The sequence below is a fragment of the Misgurnus anguillicaudatus genome, unplaced genomic scaffold, assembly GCF_027580225.2.
Source record: "Misgurnus anguillicaudatus unplaced genomic scaffold, ASM2758022v2 HiC_scaffold_28, whole genome shotgun sequence".
In the NCBI taxonomy this organism is placed as follows: Eukaryota; Metazoa; Chordata; class Actinopteri; order Cypriniformes; family Cobitidae; genus Misgurnus; species Misgurnus anguillicaudatus.
In genome coordinates this window covers 9,380,224-9,403,138 of record NW_027395278.1, presented here as the reverse complement: position 1 = coordinate 9,403,138, position 22,915 = coordinate 9,380,224, and the positions used below count along the sequence as shown (strand labels likewise).

General features: G+C 44.5%; 2 protein-coding genes across 6 annotated transcripts; both read left to right on the top strand.

Annotated features, from left to right (window-relative positions):
- Nucleotides 1-4,252: 4,252 nt before the first annotated feature.
- On the top strand, nucleotides 4,253-5,605 carry LOC129416943 (uncharacterized; the record flags this gene model as incomplete). The annotated part of the gene is made up of 1 exon (XM_055171356.2): nucleotides 4,253-5,605. A coding segment is annotated over one exon (1,125 nt), but the record flags the coding sequence as incomplete, so codon positions are not given.
- A 3,077-nt stretch (nucleotides 5,606-8,682) lies between these two features.
- LOC141362565 (uncharacterized) lies at nucleotides 8,683-21,035 on the top strand. 5 transcript variants are annotated; one of them, XM_073864822.1, is made up of 4 exons: nucleotides 8,683-8,784; nucleotides 9,470-9,684; nucleotides 10,669-10,885; nucleotides 17,917-21,035. In XM_073864822.1, the coding sequence occupies exon 4, from the start codon at nucleotides 19,503-19,505 to the stop codon at nucleotides 20,748-20,750; it is 1,248 nt and encodes a 415-aa protein (XP_073720923.1). In that variant the 5' UTR covers nucleotides 8,683-8,784; nucleotides 9,470-9,684; nucleotides 10,669-10,885; nucleotides 17,917-19,502; the 3' UTR covers nucleotides 20,751-21,035. The 5 variants fall into 5 exon arrangements, with proteins under 5 accessions (XP_073720923.1, XP_073720925.1, XP_073720926.1 ...); XM_073864824.1 differs by lacking the exon at nucleotides 10,669-10,885 and adding an exon at nucleotides 10,232-10,345; XM_073864823.1 differs by lacking the exon at nucleotides 8,683-8,784 and adding an exon at nucleotides 8,791-9,136.
- Nucleotides 21,036-22,915: the final 1,880 nt, after the last annotated feature.

Sequence of the window (22,915 nt, the reverse complement as noted above, 5' to 3'; positions counted from 1 at the left end):
ACAGATAGCACAACATAATACACAATAGCATAAGCTGTCAAATTTGCTGAGGCTATGACTCGACATTATGAACGAGCGTATTACTAATGTAACGTCTAGGAGAAGATGCTAAATTAAGCCCAAGCAGGCTACCTCCCCGGGGTAAAAAACCCCCTAGGAGAAAAAAAAAAACAAAAACCCCGGGTTGTTGAGCCGAGGAAAAAAAAAATAAAAAGTCCTAGGAGGGAAAAACCCTTGGGAGATATATATGTATATAAACACATATAAACGGATAAGGAGATTAAGCGGGGATTAAGCGGGGTTTAAGCGGGTTCTGCCGGTGGTCGTTGGTCAGGCATCAGCTGGGCATCACAGTGATGGACGACCAGTAGATCAGAGGTGAGTCGACTTTCACATCTACCGGAACTGGGTCTGTTTGTCCCATTGTCCTCAGGGTCGAGGACAGGACAGGGAGAGAAAAACAAAATCATATTAGCGTAGGGGCCGTTCACATGTAATGCAAGTGTCACACAGTGATGTGGTTTAATCAGCTTAGTTTCAGACAGACTAACTATTGCGGCATAATTATATTATCCACAGTTGAGGATTTTGCAAATTGGGGGCCCACTGCGACGGTATATATGGTAACTAAGGGTCACCTTTTGATTTTAAGAGAAAGAGAAAATGAAACCTGTCGACCCGTTTGACTAAGGCCTGTAACCCCACTGTCGTCGTTAATGCAGGTTCAGTGGCAAACGGGTCTATATTGCATGCTATTTACAAGATCATGAGAAAACGCCAACATCGCAACCTGGCCATACGTGCCAACCCGTTTGACTAAGGCTGGAGGCCCCACTGTCGTCGTTAATGCAGGTTCAGTGGCAAACGGGTCTGTATGGCATACTATTCACAAGACACAAAAAAGCGCCAAAATCGCAACCCGACCATACGTGCCAACCCGTTTGACTAAGGCTGGAAGCCCCACTGTCGTCGTTAATGCAGGTTCAGTGGCAAACGGGTCTGTATGGCATAGTATTCGCAATATAAAGAAAGCGCCAAAAGCCCAACCCAACCATACGTGCCAACCCGTTTGACTAAGGCTGGATGCCCCACTGACGCCGTTAATGCACGATCAGTGGCAAACGGGTTTGTATGGCATACTATTCACAAGAACACGAAAGTTCCAAAATCGCAATCCGACTATACGTTAAGATAAGGTTTTTATTTATTTATTTGGTTGGTCTGTTTTATGACCGCGAGTGCTTTGTTCGGTACAAATAACTATTTCGAGTTAAGTACTTTTACTAGACAAATTATGCGAATGCTTTGTTGAAGAGAAAAGTTTTAAGTCTAGATTTAAAATTATCGACTGTGTCTGATTCTCGGACATCGGTTGGTAAATCATTCCAGAGCTTAGGGGCTAAGTAGGAAAATGACCTTCCACTTTTAGACACTTTTGATAGTCTAGGGATAATCAAGAGACCAGAATTTTGTGACCGTAGTGTGCGTGATGGATTGTATTCTGATAGTAATTCTCTAAGGTATGAGGGTGCTAGGCCATTTAAAGCTTTGTAGGTGAGTAGTGATATTTTAAATTGTATGCGATATTTAACTGGTAGCCAGTGTAAAGATGCCAGAATTGGGCTTATGTGGTCGTACTTTTTAGATCGAGTAAGTACCCTTGCGGAAGCGTTTTGAACTAGCTGAAGCTTGTTTACTTGATTTGCATGGCATCCCCCGAGTAGCGAGTTACAATAGTCTATTCTAGAGGTCATAAAAGCATGGATAAGCTTCTCTGCGTCAGATGTAGACAGTATATGGCGTATTTTCGAGATATTTCTAAGGTGGAAGAAAGCTGTACGGCAGACGTTGGCGATATGACTATCGAAGGATAAGTTGCTGTCGAACATCACACCTAAGTTCCTTACCGTGGAAGATGGCACCACAGTGCAGCCATCTATGTGCAACGTGTAATCTGACATATTATGTTTGTAGCGATTCGGTTCAATAATAAGTATCTCTGTCTTATTGGAGTTCAGCTTAAGAAAGTTATGTGCCATCCAGTCACTAACATCGCTAAGGCAGTCTGTTAGCTTAGAAAACGTGTGTGTTTCGCTGGGATGTGAGGAGATGTAAAGCTGGGTATCATCCGCATAGCAGTGAAAACTTATGTTATGTTTCCTGATAATGTCTCCTAGAGGTAACATGTATAACGAGAACAGGATAGGACCTAAAACCGATCCCTGCGGTACACCGTATTTAACCAGGGAGTGATATGACTCTTCCTCGTTTACATAAACAAAGTGATAGCGATTGGTTAGATACGACCTAAACCATGCTAGCGCCTGACCACTGATACCAACATAGTTTTCTAGTCTATTGAGTAAGATTGTATGATCTATTGTGTCAAAGGCCGCACTAAGGTCTAATAATATAAGAATTGAGATTTCACCACGATCGGATGTTAATAGGAGGTCATTTGTAACTCTAAGCAACGCTGTCTCTGTGCTATGGTGGGGCCTGAATCCTGATTGGAACTTTTCATATGTACTATTATTTGTCAAAAATGTGCGTAACTGGCTTGCCACTACCTTTTCTAATATTTTCGAAAGAAAAGGGAGATTTGAGATTGGTCTAAAGTTATTAAGCTCTCCCTGATCAAGCTGTGGTTTTTTAATCAGCGGTTTAATAACTGCTAGTTTGAAAGATGTTGGAACGTATCCTATTTCTAGCGATGAGTTAAAGATATTTAGAACCGGGGTTGACACTACAGGAAATACCTCTTTAAGTAGTTTTGTGGGAACGGGGTCTAATATACAGGACGATGATTTGGATGACGTTACTAGTTTAGAGAGCTCTTCTATTGTAGTAGGTTTAAATGAATCAAGATGTTCGTGTGGTAGTCTAGTGTTAAGTGAACTAACGGGTAGAGTGGTGGCTGCCTGTGTAGCTACGATGTTTTCCTACATCCATGTCTGTAGTTCTTTGTAGTTCTTTTGTTCATTGGTCCGTGTGATGATTGTTCCCCAGGTGTGTCTTGTTTTCCCTGATGACTCTGTGTATTTAAGCCTAGTGTTTCCAGTGTCTGATGTCGATCGTTACTTGATGTTATGGTGTTTCGTGTTCCGTGTTCTTGGTTCCTTGTGGGACTTCCTGATATGTTTTTGCTTGTTTGTTGCTATTTTAATAAAACCTCACTGCATTTGGATCCGCATCCTGTCTTACCTGGATTATAATCACAACAGAACGATCGACCAAAAATAGGATCCAGCAGTACTCCTTGTTCCCGTGTGCGTCTCAGGGATTCCAGTATGCTTCGTTGTGACGGCATCCGAGTTCAGGTTTGTCCTCCCTCCACGGAGGAGGAGTGGTGGGACAGACTAGCGGACCTTACTGCCCTCCATCAGCGGGGGCAGACTGTGGGTTGTTTTGCTCAAATCTTTTGGACATTGGCGTCTGGTTTGGGTCTCCGCGATATGGAACTTAATTACATATTTAATGATTGTTTGGACGAGCCTCTGCCCTGATGGAAAATGGCCGGGCTCGAGGAGATGGAGTTTTTTTTTAATTTGCCCGTTACGTGGATAAGCTTGGTGAAAGGTATGCACGATTCACGCCCGAGTCACTTGAGTGCATGTCCACTGCCCCCGTGCATAAGACTGTCACTTCCGTGCCGGTGAACGCTACCCCCTCGCGTTGCTCACGTCACCGGTGGCGGAGGAAGAAACCCATGCCCGAGCGACCCGCTGTTAGTGCGGACGCTAATTCCCCGAGTCCTGTTTCCCCTGAGTCAGCGCCCGTGCTCAAGATGGCCGCCACGACATTCCACTCCATGCTTCAGTTCGCTGCTGTTAATCCGGCCCCAGTATTCGAGTTTGCCACAACCATACCAGCTCCGATTTTCCACAAAGCCACCATCATCACTGTTCCAGCTGTTAAAGGTGCAGTAGTAACACCTACACCCATTGTCAAGATGGCTCCCACACCCGAACAAACTCACAAAATGACTGCCACACCCGCTCCACTTCACCAACTTGCATTGATGAACCCTCCAGCACTGCCAAAAAGTCAGACATTTAATCACCAGTCTGATGGATGTACCATTGGTAACCGTACGGGTGGCCGGGGTGCCCCGTCCTGTGGTTTCCAGCTCCGTGGTGCATACTAAATCTGAGGTATGTTCTCTGCACTCAGTAATTTCCATATTTGGCATGGCTCTGTGGAGTGTGTGGTAGCGTACTGCTCTTCTGTCTCTTATGATGACTTCCAGTAACCCACTGAATCATCTGAATCTCCCGAGTCCTCTGAGCCGAGTGAATCTCCCGAGTCCTCTGAGCCGAGTGAATCTCCCGAGTCCTCTGAGCCGAGTGAATCTCCCGAGTCCTCTGAGCCGAGTGAATCTCCCGAGTCCTCTGAGCCGAGTGAATCTCCCGAGTCCTCTGAGCCGAGTGAATCTCCCGAGTCCTCCGAGCCGAGTGAATCTCCCGAGTCCTCCGAGCCGAGTGAATCTCCCGAGTCCTCCGAGCCGAGTGAATCTCCCGAGTCCTCCGAGCCGAGTGAATCTCCCGAGTCCTCCGAGCCGAGTGAATCTCCCGAGTCCTCTGAGTTCCCCGAGTCCCCTGAATCTTCTGAGTCCCCCGAGCCGAGTGAGTCTTCTGATTCCCCTGAGCCGAGTGAGTCTTCTGATTCCCCTGAGCCAAGTGAGTCATATGATTCCCCTGAGCCGAGTGAGTCATCTGATTCCCCTGAGCCGAGTGGGTCATCTGTGCCGAGTGGGTCATCTGTGCCGAGTGGGTCATCTGTGCCGAGTGGGTCATCTGTGCCGAGTGAGTCCCGTGTGCCTCTTTGGTCAGCTAGTGTGGCCACCCCGAAGCTCCAGAGACTTTCTATTGTCACCAGAACTATGGCCAGTACAGAACTCTCTGCCTATCCCACGATGGCTGTCCCCAAGCTCCTTGCCCTCACTGCCTGGTCCATGATGACAATATGTGAACTCACTGCCCTGTCTAACCAGGCCCAGAGGGCCTCTCTCTGTTGTTCCTCTCTACCCAGGTTCCTGGTACCACCAGCACCACCCTGGTATCCAGTCCCCCTCTGTGCTCTGCCGGCTCCGCCCTGGGTTCCTGCTCTGCCAGCTCCGCCCTGGGTTCCTGCTCTGCCGGCTCCGCCCTGGTTGCCAGGTCTGCCGGCTCCTCCCTGGTCCCAGTCTCCGCCCGTGACTCCGCCTAGGTCCCTGTCTTCGCCCGGGGCTCCGCCCTGGCTCCAGCCTCCGCCCTGGCTCCAGCCTCCGCCCACCTGGACTTTATTGTGGACTCTCTGGGAGCGTCTGGAAGCCGCTCTTAGGGGGGGCTATGTAATGAACTCTGTCTGTGTACCCTGTCTTGTACTCTTATTTTGAAGTCATGTCTGTGTCATCCATGTCTGTAGTTCTTTGTAGTTCTTTTGTTCATTGGTCGTGTGATGATTGTTCCCCAGGTGTGTCTTGTTTTCCCTGATTACTCTGTGTATTTAAGCCTAGTGTTTCCAGTGTCTGATGTCGATCGTTACTTGATGTTATGGTGTTTCATGTTCCGTGTTCTTGGTTCCTTGTGGGACTTCCTGATATGTTTTTGCTTGTTTGTTGCTATTTTAATAAAACCTCACTGCATTTGGATCCGCATCCTGTCTTACCTGGATTATAATCACAACAACTTCAATGTCAAATATGTAAATAAACTTAATAGAAAAGCATCAGAAGAGTCTTTCAAACTCCAAGCAGATATGAGACAGATAGGCTACTCACTACAGGGGGCTGCAAGAATAAAACAAAAATATTTATTTTTGATTATGCCCTCGATAATCATGATAATTAATGTTGATTAATAAACTACATTAAAATGCTTAATTGCATTTTTATAGGTAATTCATTTTATAGGCTAAAACGTTTGAATGGTTTTTGCTTGCTTACTAATTCAAGACATCACACTGACTTTCTGAGTGACATAGAAACAAAAGGTTTTTCAAACTTGGACTAAATTGTATAGAAATTGGCTACACTACACAATAAAACTCCCTTTATAATGGATGACGTGGGAATTACTTGGCCTGTCTGACCTTTGGATTATAATCAGTACAATCAATGTACAGTAGAGAACACGGCAAAATTGTATTGGGAGCAATTTAGGGGCGGTTTCCCGGACAGGGATTACACTAGTCCTAGACTAAAATAAATGTAAGAGCTGTACAAAAAATAAAAATGCATTGACATATCTTAAAATACATCAGTGCTCTTTGTTTTGCCTTAAAATGCACACAAGTAATGTTTTTAGTAAGGTATGTTTGTTTATTTTTTCCTAATTAGGCTTAATCCTGGTTTAAGAAAACCCCTGTCCGGGAAAACACCACTTAATGTTTGTCATTTAGGGGCGGTTTCCCGGACCAGGATTAGCTTAATCCAGGACTAGGCCTTAGTATAATTAGGAAATATAACTAGTTTTAACAAACATGCCTTACTAAAAACATTACCTGTGTGCATTTTGAGGTAAAACAAAGGGCACTGATGTATTTTAAGATCTGTCAGTGCAAGTTGTTTTCAGTTTAGAGAGCTCTTAAAAGTGTTTAAGTCTAGGACTAGTCTAATCCCTGTCCGGGAAACTGCCCCTTAGTGTTTTGCATTTGTAGCGAATTTATGTGGGAGGAGGGGAATAACGTTATTTGAAACACTATGAACCTCCGACCGAAACACTACGGGGATTCCCAAGGGAATCTTAGATTTTAGCTCAAAAGGGAATATTATGTATAATTAACTGTAATTAACTATACAAATTTATCAGGTTTTACCTGGCGTAGCAGAATTAATAATAACAATTAATTCATATGTTCGTCCACCGAAGACATATATCCATAATCGTATATTAACGTCTAAGAAATGTTAATTTCATGGCCTTTAAAATTAACCCTACTCACTGATATACAGTGCTACTCGCAGCTTGTAGCTGGATCAAAAGGCAGAAATAGTGACTTTAATTTCATGAGCATTGAACACAGAAACAATTCAATTGTGAAAATGCAAACCGGTTTATTAACTATAAAATGAAGTACACATAACGACTAACTAAACATACACACGTACAACAACATAAAACATAGATGAGAAAGAAAAGATTGAAAAAAACTAGAGAGAGTAAAAGATTGGCAATAGCACTATTGCTTAACATCTGCACAAACCATCGGATAATCTCAAAGGATCGCCTTAATTTTCATAAGGGTAAAGCTTGAACATCAGCGAGTAAAACGAGTTTATACTTGCGTTTGGCTCTTTGTGATGCGGTGCGAAGTTTCTTATGCTCGCGGTGCGAGCAAGGAGAGAGAGAGAAAATCCAGGTGTGTTCGTTTAAGATGGAAGTCCGTTAAGTTGTTTCGTAGGGCGGATTGGTCCGCGGGATTTTCCGAACTCTAGCGCAAAGCCAGGAAAGACTGTCCCCAAGAGTAGGACAGGGCTCAGAGAAAAGATGATGAATCCGAGGGACTCTGGGTGAGTCTCAGCGAGTTTCCAAACTGCGCTGGCGGGTTACCTGAGTAACCAGGCGACTGAGCGCTCATGAGTGAACTAAGCCACTTACTGAGATACTGAGCGATTGAGCGAACTGAGCGAATTGAGCAATTGAGCAATGATGGCTTGGGCGATAGGCCGTTTTGTCCTTTCACGCTCCCAGCCCATTTTAGGTGAATGACCAATGTGCGAAGTGTTTGATCGCGTGGGGAAACAAGCCTTTGTTCTTTCAGACATCACATTTGCGTAATTGCATAATGATAAAAGTTTGTTTCCATAACTCTTCAAATCGATATTAAATGACATTGATGCGGCTTATGGTAACATGATACATAGAAATGATTGGGAAATAAAGAGTAGATTAATTTGATACTAGACAAGACATGGGTTTAAGATCACGTTGAATAATAATTTCATACCTAAGATATGAATCATGCTACAGTGAACAAAATCTAACTAAAGTGTTAACACACAGTTACATCACACATACATGATCATGCAGTAAAGGGATATAACATATATATACATTTAAACAGCTCATTGTGATCTTTAAACGTGGTTTCATCAGAGACATATCGTCTGTGCCCCCTGCTGTGTCTCTGGCGATTGTCACTCTCAGGTTTCTCTGGTGGAATTCCTTTGAACCTCCTTTTACGACGGCATTTGTTTTAATTGTCGCCCACTTTACAGCCTTGATAGGTGATAGAGGAGACAGGGTTATCTAATTATCACAATTTTAGGGCTCTTGAAATCCAGATGCCCAATGGCCTCTATTAGACTCCGAGCCATTTGCTACACGTTCATATTCTTAACTTTGGACATAGATTTATTAATATATTATTAAAATGATAAGATCATTAATGCATTGTCGGTAAACCATGCTTTCAATGAAACTGGCTTTAAAAACAATAACTTGTTTTAGTCATTTGTGCATTGCATGTTGTTACCACTAATGAGCACAAGATGGCAGATGACTTCTTCGCCACTATCATTTTGAGTTGTATTTTAAAGAAAGATTTACAAAAAAATAGTATGCAATGGTTTTACTATAGCCAACTTATTAAATGAAGATCCAAAATCAGGAAGTCAAATGCAGTTTGAGATTTATTAAGAATAGTGTGTTATATAACAGGATATAGAAGAGGCAGATCATTATTTTCACACTCTATCACAGCAGGTGCACCTTTAAAGTTGGTTCGTAACCCGCCATTAAACCAAAAGAAGAAGATGAAGATTGTAACGTCAGAGATGAGGTGGCTCACCGTAAGCATTAGGTAAGTGCTCGCTCACAAGCTTATGAATAATTATATTGCAGCGAATGCGTTACGACAGGCACTGTCATTGTTTGAATAATTAATGATATAGTGATCCAAGCATTACGTCGAGTTTGCCGTAAGCTTACCTCATAGCCATCATAAGCCAGGTACGCTGACAGAAGGGTAACGTAACCACACGGAAGAGCCAAAAAGTACTATGGAGGAATACAAACGCAAAAGCCGCAGCAGTAACAACAACAGAAAACAGTTTTGTTAGATAAATGGCCTTGGGCAAAAGTCTTTATAACTGCAATCACATAAGTTAGTGGAAACAGTGTCAGGCTTTCCCAGATCGAGACAATATAGTGAGGTAAAATTTTAGTGCTGTTTAAATGAATGCGTTGTGTTTGTTATTCATTTAAACATATGAACATAAAGTTATGACTAATGACAAACTGGCAAGAGAGTTAATAACACAGATCTGTCCAAATATGAGGGAAACTATATTTATATTACTTTGTAGGCCTACTGTGTAGCATTATTAGAGTAAGTTGGTCTATATAATTTCCTTGTTGATTTTACATTAATACTATGATTTTACATTTGAATAACCATTGTTTCAAAAATCATAAAAACAAATCTGATTCTAGTTATTACTAATACAAGCAACTTTTATGGTTCTCTATATGCTTGTCTTTCACAGATAATTCACCCAGTGTTTATTCACAAGATTGACCGAAGCTTATTTAGATGACCAAATTATGAACAATGACCCACCCTGAGGCTGTAAGAGTGTGCCTGATGAGAGAATGCGTACTTGAAGCAGTTATAGGACTTAATATATTCAAGAAGACCAAGCGATCCTTATAGGACTTCATGCAAAGCAATGTACTCCAGACCGCACAACTGGACATACAGGTACTTTTTAAAAAGCTCATTATTCTTCTTAACTTAAACATGCATGCTTATTCTTTCTGCTATTGTCTGTTTTATTATTAGTAAACAGTTTTGTTTTAAATTGTTAAAACATCTTTATCCTTTTTCAGATTATAATTTTGTTAAAGATTTTTATTATCTACATGTCATGTCTGTGTTTATTTCAAGTGCAAACAGTAGAACTGTCACAAATGAATATATCTATGACTTTGCACTTAATTTATACATTTTTAAGCATTTAAGGTCAAAATCAGAGTGTAACTTTTACTTTTCATACTAAATGAAATATTCAGCCCCAAATAGCACTTGATTACAGAAGAGTTTTCACTTGTTAACCTGACCGATACAGCAACCATCACACCAAACATTCCAAAACCTGTTTCATTAGATAGAAACAATCAATGAATTTGGGCAACCAGTATCTGATTGAATACTATAGCTAAAAGTGTGTCACAGCTTTGTTCTGATCAGTTGTTTCTGTTTATGTGTTTTGTATGCTGTGTGTTTTGTCATTGGTTTGTTTTGACAGGTGGCCATGCACGTACCAGTCATTGTCTTAAGCCCAGGATACACTGCAAGATTTTTGCTCTCCTATAATATCATTACCTTATCACACTGTGCGACATGGATCATTTAAACTTGGGTACGACAAGCATGTAGACTGTATAATGATGACACCTATTGACTCATAGGTTGTGATGACTGTGACTCCAGTTAAGTGCAATGTCACCAGCATGTGCTAGTGTTAAACAAATACTGGTACGCTGGTCGACATAGGACCACCGAAGAGCCACGATCACAGAAATGACCACAAATGTTTCACGATGGTAATCTTTCGTTTGGGTCCGCCAAAAATCATGCAGTGTATCCCAGGCTATATTCTCCCCTCCGTCTAGTCATCATCTCATTAATTATGAGATGCGCTGTCAGTGCTTTTTCTTTCTGACTCTTCTCTGTTCTCTCCAGATTGTGCCCTGATGCCATCTGCCCCGTTCTCCCAGCCTCATCTTCCCTCTCTATGCCTAGCTTCACATCGGTTGGCTCTTCTTTGGCTCTCTTCATCCCGTCTGCCTGCCTCGCTGCTCTCCCTGATAACATTTCCTGACTGATGCCTTGCACTCTGACTCTTTCTGCAAGGTGCCATTCTCAGCAGTGACTCAATTTAGTGCCACCCTGCTGCTTGGTGAGTCTCTGCATTCTGGAATTGAGTGCTTTTTCTTTCTGACTCTTCTCTGTTCTCTCCAGATTGTGCCCTGATGCCATCTGCCCCGTTCTCCCAGCCTCATCTTCCCTCTCTATGCCTAGCTTCACATCGGTTGGCTCTTCTTTGGCTCTCTTCATCCCGTCTGCCTGCCTCGCTGCTCTCCCTGATAACATTTCCTGACTGATGCCTTGCACTCTGACTCTTTCTGCAAGGTGCCATTCTCAGCAGTGATTCAATTTAGTGCCACCCTGCTGCTTGGTGAGTCTCTGCATTCTGGAATTGAGACTTTCATTGCCCATTCAATAAACTGTTTTGTGCCTACAGTTGAGTCTGTGACTTTTTTTTGACCAAGTGATGTAAGTAAGGTCTCAACTTTATACCTTTTAATATTGATTTCTAGTTACACAGTTGTCTTTATGATGGGCCTTTTTTAGAGAGTCTGTATTTCTGTTTCCTATGTCAGTACTACCTATTACAATGTTTTTGGTTGAAAACAATTATATGCCTGTCATGATTTCGGTCTTATTGGCTGCTTTGTCTTTGTTTCACTATGTGTTGTGTTTTTGTTTTGACAGCTCCACACGTGCGCGTCTTCCACCTGGTGATCTCATTACCTCTGACTTCTCTCACCGGCGTCCCGCACCTGATTCTTATTATTGTCCAATCCGGTTTGATTTAAATTCCCCTCGTTTCCTTTTTTCTTTGCAAGGTCGTCTTTGTATGTTCGTGCCCGCTAGCGTTGCTAGTTCTTGTCTAGTCTGAGCTCTGAAAGTTTTCTGATTTTTATCTGTGCTTTCTGCTGCCTTTGCCCCTTAGATTCCCTGTCCCGTTTTCACTCTGTTGTGGATTATTATCAGTCTTCGTCCTCCATCCCAGCTGGTTGTCTCTTCCTCGCTGCTTTCAAGTTTAACCCGACTGGTGTGGCAACAGTCGTGTTTCTCCCTCTGCATCAGTGAAGCTCCGGACGCCGTCCAGTGGCTCGTGCTGACCGGGAGCGTGCGCTGTCCAGCACTTAGTCAGCTGAAGACTCCGTGAGCCATCTCTCTCTCTCTGTGCCCCACCAGGAAGCTCTCTCTGTGCCCCGTGAGGATTTCATCGTTTGTCTACGGAATTAGTGGATGTCCTACAGCCCTGCTGTGTTTCCCACTTAGAGTGTTTTTGCCATACATACACAGAGTGTTTTTGCCATAAATACATTGAGTGTTTTTGCCATACATATCTTACGTTTTTCATGAAGACATTGAGTGTTTGCCATACATATTTTTACATACATTACATGAAGACATAGAGTGTTCTGTCTCTTATACATACCCACTGATTGTTACCTTCATACCTGATTAAAACCCTCTGCACTGGGATTCCTGACTTGTGTGGTTCCTGACAGGACGAACTTGCCAGTATGGATCCCGCGGAGGTTGATGCTCTCCGGTCGGCGCTCGCCCAGCAGGGCTCATGGTTGGGACAACACTCGGCTCGCCTCACCACAACATCTCAAGAGGTTGAGGATTTATCTGCCCGTATGGCTGACCTTTCCTCTCGGCTTGACCAGGTCAGTCATGATGCCACCCAACCCAGTCAGCCGTCGCAGACAGAGCCTCATGTTACAGCCCCACCTCCATATGATGGTAATCCTGCCTCCTGTCGGGCTTTTCTGTCACAATGCTCTTTGGTTTTTGCCCTCCAGCCCGCCGCTATTCTTCAGAGCGCACCCGGGTTACGTATGTGATTACCCTTCTGGTTGGCAAGGCACGCGAGTGGGCTACGGCCGTGTGGGATGCCCGCGATACTTGCTGCCGGTCTTTTGATGAATTTCGTGAAGAAATGGAGAAGCTCTTCGACCGTTCGGTGCGCGGGGACCCCGCTGCAGCTCGACTGGCACATCTTATTCAGGGAAGACTCACAGTTACTGAGTATGCCATAGAGTTTAAGACCCTAGCGGCTGCCTGCCACTGGAATAAAGCGGCTCTCCAAGCCCAGTTTGTTGAGGGGTTGTCCGATGATCTCCAGGACCAGATTGCTGTTCATGATCTTCCTCCCTCGCTGGATGCTATTATTGATCTTGCTCTCCGGATCGAAGCCCGGAGATTGCTTCGCAATCAGCGACGCTCCATTCGTCAGCGAGTGTTTACAGATGAGACCACCACTTCCCCCTCTTCTTCACCTTTACCATCAGCTGAGCCAGAGCCCATGCAGCTGGGGCGCATGCGCCTGTCACAGAGAGAGAGAGAAAGGCGTTTACAGAAGGCTCTGTGCTTGTATTGCGGGAAACCCGGACATTTTGCTAAGGTCTGCCCGTTAAAAGCCGCTGCCCATCAGTGAATACGGGAGTCCTGGTGGGCGCCACTTCTTCAAAACTCTCCCCTGTTTCCAGTACCCAACTCCCCGTCATGTTGTCCTTCGCTGGGCGTGATTACCCGTCCACTGCCCTTCTCGACTCTGGTGCGGAGGGCAACTTCATTGATGAAGCTGTGGTTCGCGCCTGGAGTGTTCCGATTGTCCCTCTCCAATCCCCTTTGGATGTCTGGTCCCTTAAGGGGCAGCAGATGGCACGGATTACACATTGCACTTCTCCTGTGAGTCTCTCTGTGTCTGGTAATCATCGTGAAGAGATTGTGTTGCATATCCTTCATGCTTCTCTATCTCCTATTATTTTAGGGCATGGATGGTTAGCCCAACACAATCCTCCCGTTGATTGGCAGCATAGTATTATTTTGTCTTGGTCCCAGTCTTGTCATGTGTCATCTCTAGGTTCTGCTGTTTCTGGTTCTGTTCTTTCTCTTCCTCAGGTTCCGGCGGTCGATTTGACCGGGGTCCCGGCGGAGTATGCGGATATCGCTCAGGTGTTTAGTAAAGCCCGGGCCACCTCCCTTCCTCCTCACCGGCCATATGATTGCGCTATTGATCTCCTCCCCGGCACTTCTCCGCCTAAAGGTAGACTTTATTCTTTATCGGGTCCTGAGAGAGAGGCTATGGACCAGTATATTAATGATGCCCTGCGTGCTGGTCTCATCCGTCCCTCCACCTCGCCCGCAGGGGCGGGGTTTTTCTTTGTTGAAAAGAAAGACGGCTCCCTGCGTCCTTGTATTGATTATAGGGGTTTGAATGACATTACTGTTAAGAATAGGTACCCCCTTCCTTTAATGTCTACTGCGTTTGAGCTCTTGCAGGGAGCGAAGGTCTTTACTAAGCTAGATTTACGCACTGCCTATCACCTTGTGCGTATAAGAGAGGGAGATGAGTGGAAGACAGCATTTAATACCCCTACTGGACACTTTAAGTACTGCGTTTTGCCGTTCGGGCTTTGTAACGCTCCCTCAGTCTTCCAAACTCTGGTCAATGATGTGTTGAGAGACATGATTAACAAATTTGTCTTTGTGTACATAGATGATATTCTCATCTTTTCTCCCTCTATGCAGGAACACACTCAGCATGTCCGCCAAATCTTACGCCGGTTGTTAGAGAATAAGTTGTATGTTAAGGCGGAGAAGTGCGAATTCCATCGTAAGTCAGTTTCATTCTTGGGTTTTGTTGTTGCCCCAGGTGAGATCCATCCCGACCCAGCCAAGATCAAAGCGGTTGCCGAATGGCCAGTCCCCGAGTCCCGTAAGGATTTATTAAGATTTCTGGGCTTCGCCAATTTTTACCGGCGATTTATCAGAAATTATGGTCAGGTTGCTCAACCTCTTACTGCTCTCACTTCTACTAAGGAGAGGTTTGTCTGGAATTCTAGTGCTCAGGAGGCCTTTGATAATTTAAAGTCCCGGTTTATCTCTCCTCCTGTTCTCTCTATTCCAGACCCGGCTGCTCAATTCATTGTGGAGGTGGATGCTTCGGATGTCGGGGTAGGCACCGTTTTGTCTCAGCGGTCTGCTAAGGATGGCAAGGTGCATCCTTGTGCCTTTTTCTCCCATCGGTTAAACCCAGCAGAACAAAATTATGACATAGGTAATCGGGAGCTGCTGGCCGTCAGACTGGCTTTGGGTGAGTGGCGTCACTGGTTGGAGGGGACCTCGGAGCCCTTCCTGGTCTGGACGGATCATAAAAATCTCGAATATATCCGTTCAGCCAGGAGGTTATCTTCTCGTCAGGCTCGTTGGGCACTCTTCTTTGACAGATTTAACTTCACTCTCTCGTACCGGCCAGGTTCAAAGAATACTGAGCCCGATGCTCTCTCTCGTGTGTTCGAAAGTCCCGGTTCTGCTGGGGACGAAACCATCCTCCCTGAGGAGCGGGTGGTGGGTGCCCTGCGCTGGGGAATAGAACAACGGGTGAGACGGGCCGGTCGGGAGGGGGAAGTGCCAGAGGGGTGCCCAGCGGGTCGATTGTGGGTTCTGAATGCGCTTCGCTCCGAGGTCATCCGGTGGGGTCACGAGTCCAAGTTTGTTTGCCATCCGGGGGTTCGGAGAACGTTGGCTACCATTCGTCAGCGTTTCTGGTGGCCCTCTATGGGTCCCGATGTCAGACAGTTTGTGTTAGCCTGTCAGGTTTGTACCCGTAATAAGGCCTCTCATCAAGCCCCTATTGGTCTGCTTAAACCGTTACCCATTCCCTCTCATCCTTGGTCACATATCGCTATCGATTTTGTAACCAATTTACCTAATTCTAAGGGAAACACTGTTGTTTTGCCCATTGTTGACCGCTTCTCCAAGGCGGCTCACTTTGTCCCTTTGCCCAAATTGCCCACTGCTAAGGAAACTGCCCAGGTTATGATCGAACACGTCTTTCGCTTACATGGTCTGCCTACAGACGTTGTTTCAGGTAGGGGTCCTCAGTTTATTTCTCGTTTCTGGCAGGAATTTTGTAGACAAATAGGCTCCACAGCTAGCTTGTCTTTGGGGTATCATCCTCAGACCAACGGGCAATGTGAACGGGCTAACCAAGATTTAGGTAGAGCTCTCCGCTGTCTGACATCGCAATATCCGAGTTCCTGGTGCCAACAGTTACCCTGGGTCGAATACGCCCATAATTCTCTCCCTGTTTCTTCTCTTAACATGTCCCCTTTTGAGGCGTCCATGAGGTTTCAACCTCCTTTATTCCCGTCACAAGAACCTGATGCGGTGGTTCCGTCTGCGCTAGCTTTCGTCCGTCGTTGCAAACGCACCTGGAGAAAGGCTAGATTTACATTACGCCAGGTTTCCAGACGAACCAAAGCCGCGGCCGATCGTCACCGTAGAACCGCGCCCCGTTTTATCTGTGGGCAGAAAGTATGGCTTTCGTCCAAGGATTTACCTCTCCGTGAGCCTTCTCGCAAGCTGGCTCCACGATTCCTTGGGCCATACAGCATAGTTAAGGTTATTAATCCTGTAACGGTCCAGCTCAGATTGCCCCCAGCACTCGGTCGGGTTCATCCAGTTTTTCATGTGTCTAAACTGAAACCTGTGTATTTTTCCCACCTTAATCCTGTTCCCTCTGCCCCCACCCCTCCCACTCCTCAGCTTGTAGATGGTGCCCCCGTGTATTCAGTTAAGTCTTTACTGGATGTGCGTCGCCGGGGTAGGGGATTTCAATATCTCGTAGACTGGGAAGGATATGGTCCGGAGGAGAGGTGTTGGGTACCGGCCCGGGACATTCTGGACCCTGGGTTGATAGAGGATCTCCGCCGGCGATGGGGTGAGCCTCCTCATGGACCGCCCGGTGGCGGTCGTGGGGGGGGAGTCCTGTCATGATTTCGGTCTTATTGGCTGCTCTGTCTTTGTTTTACTATGTGTTGTGTTTTTGTTTTCAATAAATACAAAAATGCAGTCTGCACACTGAAAAATAGTGCTCCATACAAAAGTTTATTTAATTAATTAAAAGGCAACGTTTCGACCCTCAGGTCTTCATCAGGCAACAAATTTGGGTTCATGTGATGTGCACACCACTTCTGTGTGTTTTTGTTTTGACAGCTCCACACGTGCGCGTCTTCCACCTGGTGATCTCATTACCTCTGACTTCTCTCACCGGCGTCCCGCACCTGATTCTTATTATTGTCCAATCCGGTTTGATTTAAATTCCCCTCGTTTCCTTTGTTCTTTGCAAGTTCGTCTTTGTATGTTCGTGCCCGCTAGCGTTGCTAGTTCTTGTCTAGTCTGAGCTCTGAAAGTTTTCTGATTTTATCTGTGCTTTCTGCTGCCTTTGCCCCTTAGATTCCCTGTCCCGTTTTCACTCAGTTGTGGATTATTATCAGTCTTTGTCCTCCATCCCAGCTGGTTGTCTCTTCTTCGCTGCTTTCAAGTTTAACCCGACTGGTGTGGCAACAGTCGTGTTTCTCCCTCTGCATCAGTGAAGCTCCGGACGCCGTCCAGTGGCTCGTGCTGACCGGGAGCGTGCGCCGTCCAGCACTTAGTCAGCTGAAGACTCCGTGAGCCATCTCTCTCTCTCTGTGCCCCACCAGGAAGCTCTCTCTGTGCCCCGTGAGGATTTCATCGTTTGTCTACGGAATTAGTGGATGTCCTACAGCCCTGCTGTGTTTCCCACTTAGAGTGTTTTTGCCATACATACACAGAGTGTTTTTGCCATACATACATTGAGTGTTTTTGCCATACATATCTTACGTTTTTCATGAAGACATTGAGTGTTTGCCATACATATTTTTACATACATTACATGAAGACATAGAGTGTTTTGTCTCTTATACATACCCACTGATTGTTACCTTCATACCTGATTAAAACCCTCTGCACTGGGATTCCTGACTTGTGTGGTTCCTGACAATGCCTTTGTTGCCAATGTTTGTTGTTTATGGGTTTTATTAATAATCAAATATTAAATAAGATTAATTTATAACTGAGCAAAAAAAAAAATCCTTTTGGAGTTTATATTCCATTATAATTTGCCTAATTCTTACTAGAGTAATAAAGTTCAGTTTTCTTTGTCATTTATGTTTTTACTACAGTACATTCTGATTGTATGAAGTTATAAGACTTAACAGTTTACAGGCTGTGATGTGCATTAGGCCTACATATACTAACATTCCTAGGTAACCCATTTCCCAGGGCAGCACAATAAACTTTACCATTTATGTGTTGCAGGCATTGCACTTCTGAGGTCATCACCATCTTTCTTCAGCCAACCAAAACGATTCTCACCAACCACCCCAGCTCTGCTAAGCTTGATGTTGGAGGTCTGCTGTTTTTGAAGCAGGGGACCACTGTCCATTAAAGGCTTCATAAACCATTTAACAAAATCACATAAGATAGGGTAGTTCATACTCCATGCGATGTGCCATACAATGGAAGGGCCATGTTCCTTATCACATCTGGATACTGCAAAGCTCCTGTCTCCTCAACAATTTACGAACTAATCAATTATTAAATGAAGAAATGCTATGGAAAAGCAAAGATATTTCTTCCTGTGGAATTTGAGTCTTAAATTTAGTAATTACTGTTTTATGGCATAAATAAAAGTTAAATATTATGTTATTTTAAAAGCATCATGTATCTTTTTTCATTCCTTATGTATTCTACTAGTAGTGTGTCAGGCACTTTAACCCTTATGAAAAAAGCCAATGAAAATAGAGAGCATAATATCAAAACAACTGTTTATTTGCACATGCAACATTAAACTATGGTATACATCTCTGTTTCATTACAATATTGAAAAGGATGAGTATTTGGAGTCTACAGTAGGCTACTGCTTGCTCCATCTCCAGCAAAGATAAAAACATCCCAAGAAAAAGGACTCATTCACATAGTATTTCTCCTTTTACAACCGCGACACATTTTACACAGACAACACAGCATCTGGAGGACGTATATGATCCTCACCAGTGTTATTTATTGTTTTTTTCCTGTGTGTGTCTAATGATAATAAAAAATTATAATTGATCAATTATACTTTGAAGGATAAAGCAAAGCTACTAAATTTACTATAAAGCTATCTAAACCAATAGCAGCTTCATAAGACTTAAGGTGGTTATCAAAGGGACTAACAAACAAATATAATGCATATGGGTTGACCTGTGAAAACATAATGTCCTGTTTTCATTTGTCAGTTACCAGTTAGGCTTTAGAAACATGATAAAGTTAAAGTGTATTTAAAAATATAGTTTGGAGAAATGTGTGAAAGTGGTCATGGATTTCAAGGGTTGAACGGTGTAATGGTTTTGTTCTGTGTTCTGTGTATTTTTGTATTTTGGACTTTTATTTTGATACCCTGCTCTGTTCTGACTTTTATTTTGATATTCATCATGCCATGTTTCAGTTCACACTTCCTGTCTGTTTTGTGTATATAAGTCACTTCCTGTTCACCTGTTCCCTGCTGAATATTATACATAGTAAGCCTGTCTGTTACCTGTCTGATACCTGTTACCTGAATTCTGTTTTGTTATCTGTTTATCTGTTTTACCTGTTACCTGGATCTGCCTGTTTTTTGACCTGTGCCTGTTATTTTGGATTTTGCCTGTACTGCCGCCTGCCCTGACACATTGCCTGTATTTTGGATTACGTTTGTTGGATTAACCCTGTTTGGATTTGGTTGCTGGCCCTTTATGGGATTTTACTAATAAACACCTTTTGCACATGGATTCACCTTCTCATTGCTTTCTTTAAAGCATCCGTTACAGAATATTCAGCCTAAACCGGAATCCAGCGAAGGATTGAAATTTCCCACCAGCACCATGACTCCAGCAGATCAACTTGTTTGTCTCCGCCAGAACCACCGCCCTATTGAGGAGTTTGTAGAAGAGTTTTGTGAACTACAACATCAGGTAGATTTCAAAGACTCTTTCCTGAAAGATATTTTTTATTGTGGGTTAGATCGAGACATTTCCCGTGCTATGCCACTCCATACACCACACTGGACTTTAGAACATTATATTGATTATGCTCTGTGTTTGTGTGGCTCTCCCTTCACTGTCGGTGTTGTGAATAGCAAACCAGAGGCTATTCACAACACGCCAAGCCCTGCTATGCCTGTTTTGTCTATGCCTGTTCCTAAAATGGCCGCCACCATGCCTGTTCCTAAAATGGCTGCCACCATGCCTGTTCGTAAAATGGCTGCCACCATGCCTGTTCCTAAAATGGCCGCCATCCTGCCTGTCTCTGCACTTGCACCTGTTTGTGAGAGAGCTACCGTCATCCCAGCACCTGTAATTCAGAGGGCCATCGTCACCACACCTGCACTGATGAGGGCTGTTGATCACCCTGCACCTGCCGTGAAGATGGCCGCCATGCCTAAATCTTCCCCTGAAGTATGTCTCTTGGATTTTAGACTCTCAGAATTTGCCATAGCCCTGTGGTGCGTTTTGTCTGCCGTTTGTTCTGCTGTTCCCCATGTTTCTCAAGGCCCTGAACCCGAACCCCTGGACTCATCTGATCTGCCCGTCTCATCTGATCTGCCCGTCTCATCTGATCTGCCCGTCTCATCTGATCTGCCCGTCTCATCTGATCTGCCCGACTCATCTGATCTGCCCGACTCATATGATCTGCCCGACTCATCTGATCTGCCCGACTCATCTGATCTGCCCGACTCATCTGATCTGCCCGACTCATCTGATTCGTCTGTCCTGCCCGACTCATCTGATTCGTCTGTCCTGCCCGACTCATCTGATTCGTCTGTCCTGCCCGACTCATCTGATTCGTCTGTCCTGCCCGACTCATCTGATTCGTCTGTCCTGCCCGACTCATCTTGCTTACCTGGCTCACCTGTCCCGTCTGATTCACCTGGCTCAACTGACTCATCTGATTCGTCTGGTCCACCATCTGGAATATCATCACCCTGGTCCACGGAAGCTTTCCCAAGTTTTTTTTTGGGGGGGGGGGGTAGTACCCGGACACAGGAAGGAGGCAGAGGACACCAAGGCGGAGGCCGAAGTGTGCTCGGACCCTTCCTTTCCTTGTGTTCCAGGTCTATTCCTGCCTCATGATCTAGCTCCATGTCTGCCCCATGACCCAGGTCCATGCCTGCCCCATGACCCAGGTCCAAGCCTGCCCCATGACCCAGGTCCAAGCCTGCCCCATGACCCAGGTCCAAGCCTGCCCCATGACCCAGGCCCGCATCTGCCCCATGACCCAGGCCCGCATCCGCCCCATGACCCAGGCCCGCATCTGCCCCATGACCCAGGCCTGCATCTGCCCCATGACCCAGGCCCACATCTGCCCCATGATCCAGGACCATGCTGGCCCCACAACCCTGGACCATCCTGGCCATATGACCCAGGACCTCTCCTGAACTGCCCTGCCTTCGCCAAGAGGTCCTGGCCCGCCCGCCCACCCTCTATTGGACTGTATGTTTTGTTTGTTGGGCTCCGGGAGTCGCCCTTTAGAGGGGGGGGGTTCTGTAATGGTTTTGTTCTGTGTTCTGTGTATTTTTGTATTTTGGACTTTTATTTTGATACCCTGCTCTGTTCTGACTTTTATTTTGATATTCATCATGCCATGTTTCAGTTCACACTTCCTGTCTGTTTTGTGTATATAAGTCACTTCCTGTTCACCTGTTCCCTGCTGAATATCATACATAGTAAGCCTGTCTGTTACCTGTCTGATACCTGTTACCTGAATTCTGTTTTGTTATCTGTTTATCTGTTTTACCTGTTACCTGGATCTGCCTGTTTTTTGACCTGTGCCTGTTATTTTGGATTTTGCCTGTACTGCCGCCTGCCCTGACACATTGCCTGTATTTTGGATTACGTTTGTTGGATTAACCCTGTTTGGATTTGGTTGCTGGCCCTTTATGGGATTTTACTAATAAACACCTTTTGCACATGGATTCACCTTCTCATCGCTTTCTTTAAAGCATCCGTTACAAACGGTTATAGTTAACTGTTTAAAAATATGTAGTTGTAGCCTACTAATGCTTTTATAAAATGCTCAAAATATATTTTAGATTACATCCTGTGATATCCAAGCCTTGTTTGTTTCTGTGTTTTCAAAGCTCCACACCAGTAGGTGGTGGTAAAGAAAACAGTGTAGGTACGTGTTAACGCGTAAATCACGTGTTAACACGCATTTACGCGTTAACGCGTAGTGCGTGTTAACACGTATTTTTAAGATGTTTTTGCCCTGTTGGCCTTCCATACGATCGCCCCCCAGTGACTGGTCCCAGCATAGATATCACATAGAAGCTGTGTCCCAATTCAAGGGCTGCGACCTTCTAAGGACGTATTTTAAGACCGATTGCGTCACAGCAGCGCGACTTGAGGCGGCTAAGGAGGTCCCAATTCAAAGGATGCTTAGAATGAAGCCTCAAAATGCTTCCTCATTTCCCCGCGATGAAGGATAGAACGAATGGATCCTTAACAGCCGAGGATATCCCAAGATTCATTGCGCGCCTGAAACAGCTGCATATAACGGCTGGATATTCTAAAATAAACAATTAAAACGTTCATTAAATAAAAGTGTGTATTTATAAAAAAAAAGTTTGTCACTGTTTTAGTATTATAAGTTATGTTTTGTGTTAATATTATTATTTTTATGATGCATATATTTCTAAGGTTGATTAATTTAATATACTGTTGAATAGTTTAATCTACATCAGCATGTCATATTTCTTAAACTAAATTAATATTTTTCTGATTTCATATTTATTTTAATAAGTCAGAAACGTTTCCGCTATGTCCTGCTGACAGGCGCGTGCAGCAGGTGACGCCAATTATGGGTCGTCCGAAGGTTAGACCGTCTCATTTCAGTTCTCTTCGTGAACTTCTGAGGCTGCCACCTTGAAAGACCGAGTGCTCATCTTTAAGGTCCCATGCTTATAAGGTCGCAGCCCTTGAATTGGGACAGAGCTAGAGACAGAGTGCAGCGCGTCATAACCTGAAAACCACACCTACCGGGGGGGAAACAATCCAACCTTCTCCATTAGGTGTGTTCGAGATCATCAGGTGTTGTGTCGAACTCAGTTCCCCCTATGTTTCCCTTTAGTGTAGTGCTTTTATAGCGTTTTCATCACGTTACATTTAGAAAGATTAAAGATTTGAATTGGTTATACTAAAAAGGCATAATATCATGTATTTTATAATACAATTTATTAAATATTTCATACATTTGACAGTTTTCTATTAGGGTATTTCTTTTAAAATATAGCCTGTCT